The 12394-nt window shown below is 43.9% G+C and overlaps 1 protein-coding gene across 1 annotated transcript in view; it reads right to left on the bottom strand.

Moving 5' to 3' along the window:
• Positions 1–4370: 4370 nt before the first annotated feature.
• Positions 4371–12394, bottom strand: part of SYN2 (synapsin II) — a 218052-nt gene continuing 210028 nt past the window's right edge. The window contains exons 11-13 of the mRNA XM_058288638.2: positions 11991–12051; positions 7676–7922; positions 4371–5267 (exon numbers count right to left, since the gene is read on the bottom strand). Coding sequence (XP_058144621.1) covers positions 5132–5267; positions 7676–7922; positions 11991–12051 — 444 coding nt within the window. The 3' untranslated portion in view covers positions 4371–5131. The remainder of the gene's footprint in view (positions 5268–7675; positions 7923–11990; positions 12052–12394) is intronic.

The raw sequence follows: 12394 nt of genomic DNA, 5'->3' as shown, positions 1-12394 counted from the left end.
GATAGAACCAAAACCTCCCTTCCCTAGAACTGGATCTAGAACAACTAGAGTTTCTTAGGCTGTCACTGAATTTAACCTGATCCATTGCAGTGGCTATTGGCTTTCTGCATTGAACTGTGAGAAGTCATGTGAAGTGTGGAAATTGTTATCAGAAAAGATATATGTGGATATGAAGGTGGCGGAAAATGACCAGGGCGTGGTGTTCCCTGGAGACCATTCATTTACATGTGGGGTGAGGGCCCTTAACAGCTTTACTGCGTTCCTCCTTCCTCTCTCTCAGGTTATCTCTCTGATAAAGGTGGTGGGTTGGGGATAAGGGACCATGAAGCAAGAGAAGAAAAGAGTCCTGAAAATACAGACCATGAGACATGGACAAATGTACGCATGTGTATACACTCTATCAATACCCAAGTGAAACAGAAAGCATGTTCACAAAGAGTGAAAGCGTGTTGAAAGAGAGAAGGATAAATGAGAAGGAATGAATAAGTGCATTATTTTTCCATGTGTTTACAATCAACAGGCTTTGAAGTCCAAGGAGTCTATAGGGGGAAAAGTCCTAGTCCGACATGAGCCCAAAGCTCAGGCACTTGAAAGTTGCCTATAATAACTTTTAGGCATTATATTAGGAATTGCTTTGAAAGAGACCACCTTACTGTAGGAGTGATTGGATGGTATGAGTGTTTAAAAACTAATCCCTTATAGTCACATGGGGCTTGTGTTGTCATTTTTACAGCTGCAGTGGTTTCTGCTCTGTATCAGCATGTGCGTCCACTCCTGATGGAACCTAAGGCGGCAGCATTTGCTTCCCTGATCCTCATAGGGGCGCCCTTCTCCCTCCCCAGGTGTCCACCCTCCACTCAATATAGCCCATTCAAACTAAAAGGGCTGGAAAAGGCATTTGATGGGCTGACAATTGTGTGCCACCTGATAGCAGAAGATGACAAAAGTCATTATTGACATTCATTCAGCTGAGTCTGGAAAAGGGGTGATTTGGAGCTTATACTGCTCTTTTCCCTCTGAGACATAGAGGATTTCTTATATGCATAGTACACATGCACACACTTTATGCGCTACTTCATTTAATTCTTAACCTCCTCAAAAAGTGCACATTGTCCTCATTTTATAGGCATGAAAATTGAGATGAAGAGAAGACTTTATCATAGGTCAATCAGCTGATAATTAGCAGAGCTAGGATTTAAATGCAGATTTGATTCCAAAGCCCAGGCTATATCCACTGACCACTGCTGTCTCTTCCTATTCCTTTTCTGGCCTTTTGAAATGCTCACACAAGCCTGTCCCTCTCTGTAGTGCCCCTGAAAATTAAACTCATTTCACTTATACTGTAAAGGACAGTGTTTCGAAGGGCGCATCAGACATCTAGGATTGAGGTACTTAGGATTTGCTTCTTCACTAACTTCCTTGATGACCGTGGTAAACTCCTTATGATGCTTGGGCCTCAATTTCCTCATCTGTGAAATGAGGTGATAGAACTAGATGAAACTTTCCAGCGGTAAAATCTAGGTACTCTGAATTCTGTGCAATCATGCCACTCCCTGCAGCTGGAATGCCCTTCCTACCCTGACTTTACATCTCATCTTGTAGGTGCAGCCTTTTCTGATCACGTTTGCTGGTCAGACTCCAACAACACTCCACTCACTGCTTGGTGCCTCTTTTCAACTCACTTGGCTAATCTTATTCATTCTTGTTTCATTATCTTATCTGAACTAATTGGAATTTCTCATTTATTTAGTTCATTTCTTTAACTGCTATACAGTATTCCAATTTACGAATAAACCACAACTTATGTTTTAATCCCCCCATGAAGACCGTTGGTTTTTCACCAACAGTGCTGAAACCAATATTCTTTTACTTGGTTCCTTATGTACACAAGAAGATTCTCTAGATGGGACATCTAGGAATAGAATTGTTGAGTCTTAGGTATTGTCAAATTGCTCCCCAAAGTGGTTGTTATCAGTATGTGTTTCCACCAGCAATGTGTAAGCTGAGTTTCATTTCCCATAACCTCATCAATATTTATCAAACTTAAATTTTTCCCAAGTTGGTGGATGTCTAACATTTTGACTCTACATGTCTAATGAGTGACTTATGGCAGTTACCACTTTCTTTTTTAATGTTATATATGTATATATGCTGCCTCCTGTATGGGTTGTGAAATTTGTGAGGGCAGAATCCTTGTTTAACTAATTTCTATATTCCTTTTACAAATTTTATTGAGGTTAGTAAATGCACAATAAAGAGTTGTAAACAAATAAATGGATGAATAGAATTCATTCTATATCCCAAGGAGATGGTGAGTTCCATGAGGGCAGGGAGGGATGGGATTTTTATCTCTATTAATCTGTGGGTGAGGACATGGGTAGGAATTCCCAGAAGCTGGAAAGATGGTAGCACAGTGGTCAAATTGCCCTGTTGAAGGTCTACAGTGGACTGTGATCAATTTTTTGGAGACCATCAGATATTTGTTTATTGTTGTGAGTAGCCAATTTCCTAATCTCTGTCCTGAGGCCATCTTTATTAAGAAGCAGGAGGGTTGTTTCTGAATGGAACTCCCTGATTGATCCCACCCCATTACTAAGGGCTGGATAGAATCCATGTGTCCTTTGGACTAGGGTACTGCATGACTCTGGTAAATGCCTCCCCTTTTTGTCACCCTAGCAGTTCCAGGCTGAGTCATTTTCTAAATAAGTAACTTGTGGGTTTGGGGTTGACATCACATGTGGAAGTTCATGAGTAATTTTTTAAGAACCAGAGTTATATTTGATCAGAATAAGGTACCTTGTGTATGTTAATCATGGTTTTAGGACAAGGGGTCAACACTGGTAGCAAGTCCTCTAACCTTCTCTCGCCCCTCCTTTCCCTGGGGTCAGGGAATAGAAAAAAATGAAGGAGATGGATATGGTATGAAGAATTTTGGGATGTATCTCTTATTTTGTTGACTTATCACATTGTGCAAAATTTACTAAAATGTATCTTGTTGCCCCTGCTAAATTGAATGAAAATAGTGCAGCAAAGTAGTTAAGGGCATGAATTCTGCAGGTACCATGCTAGGGTTCAAATCCCAGTTCCATCCCTTACCACCTGGGTGACACTGAGCAACTTATTGAACCTTAATGGCTTTGTTTCCTCATTTGTAAAATAATAATAGTACCTATCACATAGGAATGTGGTAAGAAATGAGTTGATAGATGTTAAGTGTTTAGAAAAGTGGCTGGAACATATGCAAATGTTTGTATATATAATTTTCACTCCATCACAATGCTTATGCTCACAGTAGGTGTTCAACAAATGGCTTTTGACTAAAAGAATTCATTTTATTAAAACATATTTAGAGGCAGGGGAATATAAGTGATTACAAATGGTAGACTCTGGTTGGAGATTGAAGGAACCCTAAAGATCAATTACCTTGAGCCTAGTTATCCCCTGCCCTTTTGTGTGATTGTTTTTTCCCCTGGTTTTGTGTGTTGTGGTGGGAGGAGGATCACTACCATCCTGGTGTAACTCAGTGGGAGGTTCTAATTTCTGTTTTTAAAGTATAAGCAGTAGGTCCAGTTCTAGATCCTTGAACCCTGGAAACATGGGCTGAGTTAGAAAGGAGACTGGCACAGAGAAATCCACTCTCTGACTTGTCAACACCTACTGCTTGTGAGGAGAGTTAGCAAGATTGTGGCATCTGAGTAAGTATTTTGAGTTAGTAGGATGGGTATTACATGTAGGAAGTTATTTACATAAAATACTTATATATTGATCTCTTTTTATCAGTGCTAATGTGGTATCTTCACAGCATTTGTGGTCTTTGGGAACATACTCCTGAATATCAGAAAGTCATGAAGAAGCCAGAGTGAAAGCCCTCCAAGCCCACCCTCAATTGCAACTCTTCAGGATGCTGGGACCCAGGCTTATGGGATCCCCCATTCATCACAGTAGGTCAGTCCAGCCCCCCATGGCACCACTGCGTGGGCTTTGGTAGAGATGCTTGATGGACCAGAAAAGTAGGTTTAACTTGGCTGTTAGTAGAGCAGGCGCTTATTAGGAAAGCTGGAATTCAGTACAATAGGTAGAAATTCTGAGTTGCTGAAGAAATCCCAGCTATCTGTAGGAGAGAAATTCACCAGAGAGGTACCAGGAGGCCCAGTAGAAGTGGCATCTAAAGGAAAGCCATACTCTCGGCTACTTGCAAACACAGACATACATCTACAATCACACAGCTACTAAACACATTCATATATATACCAACACAGCCTCGCCCTCATACACTTTTCACATCCCTACACTCACAAACACACACACATTCCTCACATACCCTCTCTCAGTCAGGAGTGGCCTAGAGGGGACCTCATAGCGGAATCAAATGCTGTTTAATGCTACTGCTTTTATTACACAAAGGTCTTAACATTTATTTGGAGATGAACACAAAAGTTGGCATACTGCTGTTACAGGGTCATGCATACTCCTCCCTGCAGCAAAGAGGTAAGAACCACCCTCTAGCAGAAGAAAAAATGGGGAAATTTCAGATTCTTGTGCTCTCAAATATCAGCAGACCTAAATTGCTTCACCACTACAGCAGTCTAGGAATCTTGAATGTTGGGCAGGTGGTGTACTAAACAGTTAAACAGGTGTGACAAGGGATCCAGGTGAGGGTAGTTCCTAAAACTTAAGAGCCATGAGTACTACTGGGTAAGTATGTACTCCCCAAACATGTAGCACTGACTAAAGGAAGAGGAGGGCATGCTTAGCACAGCATTTGATCTAGGTTAAGCTACCAGGAGTTAAGGTCACTCTGGTTTCACAGGGAAGTATAAGACATGATGGCGCTGTCACAATAAGGCCACTAAACTCACAGATAACAAGGACTTCAGAAAGAAGCTTTCATGACTACAGGAAAGCAGCTCTTTCCTCCCTGATGTCAGGTGCCTCTTGCCAGTAAGGCACCTGCCCTGAGACTGTTACATGGTCCTTTCTTAGCTGTACAACATCACTTAGCACAACGGAGCAGAAGAAGGGGCCACACACATCAAGGTCGTGGGACATCACCACCAAGCGTGGCTAACTGTTGGTCAACATCTTAGATACCTTTCCCGGTCAGGCCGGGTGCCCCCGTGTGTCTGAAGAGCTAATCTGAAAAGAGGCTGGCAAAGGACTTCCTCAAGCTCCGGATGGTCTCCGCTTTGACTTCATCCTCATTGGCTGAAGACCGGAAGAAGGAGGACTCAGAGAAGCTGAAGGCATTTGTCAGGGACTGCGACTTGCTTGAAGATAAAAACCAGAAAGAACATGAGAGTGTGGTGTTCCCAGCAAGGCAGGAAAGGATGTTGACATGAGGATAAACAATTGGAACCCCCATTCCCACCCCAGGGAGGCCAGGGTGACTGAGGAGAAAGGCTGTAGCCAAAAGGGGCAATTTTACTAGGATACCAGGAGGCCCTCAAGTTGTTTTCCTCACCTTGAGTGCTGCTAAAACAGGAAAGGATGGCGGCAGTACAAGAATGAGGGAGAAGAGATAAAAGAGAGAAGGGGAAAAGGGAGAAGGGAGAGAGGAAGAAGGGATGATTCAGAGGCTATTTCTTTTATTTCCTGCTAAATTTTAGAGGCCTCCAACCTGGTAAATACTGATCTAGGAATCTCATACCCTTCTCCTCTGATGAAATGTAGCAGCCATGGACACTTGCACTCTTTTTTCCATCAACTGCCAAGTAACATCCAGGATCAAAACAAAGTCTTGGTTCTCTCACTCACTCACTCTTGACCTTAGGAAATCATGTCTCCCTTTGAGGCGCATTTCATTTGTGAAATGTAGATGTTCAAAAAATGATTGCTAGGCCCTTTCTGTCTCTTATTCCAAAAGAACCTTAGGTTTACCCCATTCTCTAGTGCTTAAGCTTCCCTGTTCCTAAAATGTGTGATCACTCTAGCAAGTTGATTTACAGAAGCCCTAATATAAGGTCTTTGAAGTTCAGGGTCTCCGGGGGCAAGAGACACACATCAGTCCTATAAAAGGTTACTAGGTTGTTTTCTAATTAAAAAATCCAAATCACACACATTTTAGGGATTTATTTTTCCCCATTAGAGCCTAATGAATTAGAAAGGAAAAATGGTGAAGGCAACAAGGTAGTGGGGAGGCACATCCCAGCACTTGAGGACAGGGGATTGGGCTTCTCCAGTTACCCATCTTGTTTCTTTCTTAACTTTCTTGCTGACTTCTGGTCCCCAAACTCTTCTCCTTGTGGCTTGAAGTGCTGGGTACAAACCACGAATCTCCCTTCTATAGGATGGTGAGTGGTTTCTCTCCTGCAGTGAGCCTGGGGCAGAGGCCCTGCCTTTTTTTTAGGGCCGGGACCAGCCCGAACATGCTGGCTCTGCAATCAGGGGCTTCTCTGCACACACAGAGGGCAGAGGGTTCTAGTCTCAGTCCAGAGGCAGTGAAAACCCAAAGATCTGTGCACAGAGGAGGGCCAGAGTTGGAGAGTGAGAAGGTAGGAGAGATCAAGAAGTCATCATGCAGGAAACAAATGGGTGGAGGGGAGGTTATATGGCAGGTTACATGTGAAATGTGTCCCTGGCCAGACCTTTGGAGGAGAGGGTGACGTCCCTCCTATCAGACAGGACTGGAAAACCCAGAGAAAACAAAAAATCGGAGACCGAGCCTTGACCCAGTTTTGCCACTAAACAGCATCATGACTTTGAAAAGGAACATTAACTGAATCTCTCTGAGCTGTTTCCTTGTCTGTGCCAGGAGTAGATGATGTCTAAGTGGCTTATTTGAGCTCCAAAATTCTATAAACCCCTTTTCCTGCTCCCTGAAGACTTTTCTGATTGCCCATTACCTCACTGCGAGAAGCTCTGATGAATCGCTCCCATTCTCTTAAGGATATTGCTGTATCTGCTGTCAGTAATGACAAAGGCCTATTCGGGAACACTGTAACCTGTCAGAGCATCTCAGGTTCTTGGGGGAGATGGTGGGAAACCCAGATGCTATCTCTGCCCAAACACAGCTTTCTGCTTTCCAGGGGCCTCTGTTCTCCCCTCTGAAGCAGAATAGTATGGTGGGGCTTCTAGGGTTATTGCTGGCAGAGAGAGAACCTAAGAGGATGGAGTCCCTCAGAGTCTCTATGTGGGCACCCCTCTGAGACCCACACCAGAAAATGACCTCCTTCTGACAGAGGTGAAGGTAAAAAGTTGAAATGCATTTAACTACTTCTCCCTTTTCCTTCTCAGCAGTCTTGCTGATTGCACACCCTAAACTGTGAGTCAGAAGCAGGAAAGTTTTTTTTTTTTTTAATTTTAAAGAGAGAAGGAGAAGAGAGAGGGAGAGAAGAAATGGGAAAAAAAGAGTGGGAGGCAGGGTTAAAAAAAAAAACGAAAACTACTCTTAAGTTGCTTTTCTTAGGGAAGCTGGTACAAGAACAGAAGATGGGGCAGCAACTCTGCTTCAGCCACTCCCTGGGAAGAGAGGGGAGGGTCTGAGCTTCTAGACTTTCACTTCCCTCTTTCCTACCCTCCCAAATCAACCTCAACTAGGCTACCTCCCACCCCCAAAAAATACCACCACAAAATATCTGTAGGAGGCCTGACCGAAGGTGTTTTCTAGCAGCTCTGGAGCCTGTGAGGAGGGGCAGGAAGAGGGGGAGGGGGAAGGAGCTGCTGAGTTGTTTCTTACTTGAGCTGTGGGTGAGGCTGGGGCTTCTGTGGTGGTGCGGCCGGGGGTGGCTGGGCCTCTGCCAGGGAGCTGCTGCTGGAGGGTGCATCTCCGTGGGTGGTGGGGCCGCCCGGCCGCTGAGGAGCCGAGGAGGAAGAAGAGGAGGAGGAGGAAGAGGAAGAAGGTGGCAGTGATGGTCCAGGGGGGAGCCGGCGTGGAGGCAGCACCTTGCCTGGGGGTTGCATTCCTTGGGGTTGCCCAGGGCCCCCTAGGTTCAGTACAAGAAAAACTTCATAATTTAACCATATCAAAGGGTTTCCATACTAGAATCTATGTCTCAAAGAGTGTGGTTAGTGAAGTGCCAAAGGGTAAGCTCTATTAAGAGGAGCAACCCGAGGCTCTCAAGGGCTCCAAAGGGAAACCCTGGTTCCCATCACACATTACTACTACGTGCTCTTCCTCTGAGGCACAGCAACTCAGTCACAGCAGAAGTCAGAAGGACAGAGAAGAATATTTGGGGTGAGCAGACCCCAATCAGAGGCCAGCTCTCCCACAGAAGGACCCCCAGATTGTGGGCTGACTCCATCCCTCTTCCCCAGAGGATCCTCAGGTACAGGTCACCTTGCTCTAGGGTCTAGGAAACTCGCAATTCCACACAGCAGAGCAGTATACGGTGGTGGAAAGACACCAAATTGGGAATCAGAAAACCTAAGAAATAGTCTATCAGTGACCCATTGAGCAAGCTCACCAGACTTCTCTGGTCTGGTCCTCGGTTTTCCCAAGCACAAAACTATTAAAAAGGAAGTCCTAGCCTTAGTTATCTTTCAAGACTGTAGAATGTTTGAAAGATGATAATGGATGAGAAAGTCCTTGAAAAAGTATCACGTTTCACATTCACTAATGATCAGGGACTTAGTGTTATCTGTATGCTGCTGGCCTCCATCCAGTCCAGGTCTGCATGTGTCTGTCACATTCCATACCACCAGTGCTTTGTTTCAGCAGGAACTTCATACCCCATGACCAAGAGGAGTCCTTTCTTCCCAGGAACTCTTTTGCTTCTTAGTACCATCTTCAGGGAGTTCATTGTGATGTACCTTTCAGGTGTGTGTGATAAAATTCTCCATTATTTCAAATCCCATTCTCCCCTGGGGAATTAGAGGGCCCCATCTGGCAAAGAAGAGTTCTAAAAGAGGACCAGCATACCTTCTCCCAGCACGAGGCAGAAAAGCATCTGGCAGCTGGAGAGAGCATAGGCCCTTCTTCCTCTGGGGGTTGATGGGCAGTAAGTGTGGTACCAGACTGCTATGATTTTGTTGAGGGATGCCCTATACTCAGAAGTCAAAAGACAACCTCATTCACACACGCTGACTAATGGGAAAAATGCACAATTAACCTCGGAGATTCAATTTCTTGGCCTCAATTTCACATCATAGACCTCTTAGAAGGAGAGGACAGAAATTCAACAGCAGCTAAGAGTTGTGATTTAACTTAGCTTTCTGGAAACACCAGGACATTTGTACCCTCAGGCGATGCAAAATTGTCTATCTATACCACTGGGCATCATGATTGTCCACCCATTTTCCCTCTACATGGCATTGGCTCTCCTTTATCATTAATAACCAGTCAATGCCATGGTCAGTTACATTTAAATAAGAAAGTAGTAAGTTAAGTAAGCAAATAAATATACAGAATTTTGTGTGCTTTAAGACATTCCAAGTTCAAATCAAAGTAGTGAAGATGACTCTTAAGAGATTAGCAGGTTATTTCATGTTAATCAGTTTTTGCCTTTCCAAAGTTTGGCATCAATTTGTATTAGCATTTTCTTGTAAAGTAATACAGATTGAGAGCTCAGCCTCTTGTATCAATACCTGAGTTCTTTTTCACTTGTACAGGGAGACTTGTATAGCCAGAAACTTTACAACTTAACACTGAAGACAGATATAACTTTTCCTTTATTGCACATTAAGCTGTACAAGAGTCACAAAAGAGAGGTACTTCAATCACACTTCCAGCATTGGCTGAGGTTCTCCCAGCTGGATCAGTACAAAAAAAGGGGACAACATCAGAAAAGAAATGGATACAAAACACCTAAACAGCAATCCTATACTGAGACATGGATGTCCCTCAGGCCACAGAGTAGTCCCTTAGCATGCTGCCTGTGGGCACACAGCAGGCAGATTATGCTGCCTGATTGCGTTTGGCAGTGGGAGCCATGATTCGTTTCTCCCCCACCTAAGAGGCCTTGGATGACACCCTTCTGCAGCCTGACTGAATTCAAATGGCAACTTTGTACTCATGGCTCACAAATGTCACATGAGAAGCACCTGGATTTCATATTGATAACATGCAGAGAAGCAACACCACTATCAGCTCACCATTATCACTTGGACAAAAAAAAATGTATTCCTGCATTCTGGGAATTGTTTCTTTATTCCTTTCTATCATTTCATCAGATTGGGAGGTATTTAAGAATGTGAATCTTATGCAACCCACCTGGAAGTGTATGTATGCATATTTGTATATATTTACAACATATCAACAACTACTATCATCATCTAAGGAAGAGATCACACCAGAACATTCACACTCAACGCATTTCCCTGTGGCCTCAGACTTTGCCAGCAATGAAAGTAGAACAGAGGGCACATGCCCCTTGATATGTAAATCATGTTATATGCCACCAACATCAATTACTCCTCAAACCTGGTAATCCAGAACAGTGACATATCAATGCAGAGGTGGGAGGGAATGTAAAAGTAGAACCAGAAGCATTTCTTCTAAAAGGCAAACTGCTGGCATGAATTCCACAGACTATCTTCTAAAGGAGGCCATTTGGTGCCTCTTCCCAGCCCAGCCAGGAGATGGCGAGATGAGGCATGGAACCCAAGGCCTGGTTTTTCTTAACTGCCTCATCACTTGCCCAGAGGTTGCTCATTGAAGTGAAGAGGACAAACTGGTAAGAGCTCTTCAAGAGCCATGCTATGGGGCCTCTGTCCATAATACACATAAGCTAAAATCTAGACAGTTCTTCCAAGAAAAGATAAAGCTCATCGTTTTCTCGACCCCAGAGGGCTTTAGTAATGGCTGAGAACTAAAGTAGGAGTCCACCTCAGAGCAGTGCCGGCAGTGTACCCACTCAAATGAAATGGGACATTTTTTATTTGGTCTCATGTCATGATGCCTCAAGAGAGGCCAACAGCAGAATGATGAGATCCTTCCCACACCTTTAGTAGCTCCCTGCAGTCTAGGGCCAACCTTGCTAAGGAACCATCTCTGGACGCAGTTAAAAGCTTTGGGGAATACAAAGCAGCCTCATCAGTTCCACAGAAGCGCACATATGGCCAATTCAGAAATAGCAACAAAGAAGAAACAACTTAGGAGGACTGAGATCAATACACAGAATACTCACAAGTTCACTTTGATATTGCACTTCAGCGGCCCGATTTTTTTGTCTTTTTTTCCAAATCTCATAGCTAATTAGTTAATAAAAACAAAGGGGTATACTGGGATGTAAAGTACAGAACACATTCCTGAAAACAGCTTGTTCTTTATATTTCGTGTCATCACTAAAAATACAAAAGCTTTACAGGCACAGTCAGCCTACTCACATAAACTCAAACTGCACCAAATTTTAGCAAATGGAGGAAAAGGTAGATACCCTCAAGTTTAACGGATGGAGCTATGGAAATTAAACCTTGAAAATCTCTTAAACTTCTATTCAACCTAGTCATGCAAAAAGGAAACAAAAAGAAAAGCACAGTTCATTGACGATCCCAAGCACGCTTGTGGCGGCAAGCGGGGGTGGGTGTTGGGTGGGGGCTAACCTGCACCTGGGAGAGGGAAAAGGGAGATGGGTTTTATTTTTGTGTCCTTTGTTTCTCCCCTGTCAAGCCCCCTACTCTCAATTCTCCCCACATTATGTAATACTTTTAAAAATACTATCAATCCATCCAGAAGATAAGACTTGAGAGAGGCACAATTCTTTTGGACACTGTTGACAAATAGCCCTGGAATCGCAAGTTATACAGAGAAACGTAAGTGAGCGCTACAAGCACGAACAGGAACAGGTAAACAACCAGACAGAGGAGCTGACACTGCATAGGAAAAACACAGTCCAGTCAGCACTGAAAGATCGCAGAAACGGCACCAATGGGAGGGTCTGTTGCTCCCCTCCCCGCCTTCCTTGCTTTTTTATTTCCTTTTCTTTCATTCTTTCTGTTTGTTTTTGGCTTAAAATTTCTGCTTTGAAAAATTAACTACCAGTGACTTTAAGAAGCTTGGACTTGTTTTGGCCCTACTGCAATGCCATTACAGTCGAGAATATACTGTAAACAACCTTGGGGGGGTGGCCGCTGAGGCGGGGTCTTGCTGGAGTCCAGATCCTTAAGCGGTCCACTCTGGAAGACAAAAATGCAAGAGATAAAAACAAAATTCAAAACGAATTCCAAAGAGAACCCCTGTGGCTCTGAGGCATGGCTGCAGTGGGACCCAGTGAGATCTGGCCTGTACAAGCCAACGGGCCAAAAAAGCCAGAGAGGGATTCTCACCCTCGGGGGTGTTACTGGGGTACAATACAGGCAGTTTTAGGGCTTGGAATCACTCTGATATGGAGTATCTGAGACTTCCTCAACCACTTTTTCATTTCACTCCCTTTTAGATGTGTTCTTTCTAGGAGTTTTGAGTCTTCTGACACCATCTGTTTTCCTCTCTGGTGCTTACCTGATGTTTGGCTCCCTCTTG

This window comes from Dasypus novemcinctus, chromosome 26, assembly GCF_030445035.2.
Source record: "Dasypus novemcinctus isolate mDasNov1 chromosome 26, mDasNov1.1.hap2, whole genome shotgun sequence".
Classification (NCBI taxonomy): domain Eukaryota; kingdom Metazoa; phylum Chordata; class Mammalia; order Cingulata; family Dasypodidae; genus Dasypus; species Dasypus novemcinctus.
Note: the sequence above shows the minus strand (reverse complement) of the source record. Positions and strands in the feature narration are given on the sequence as shown.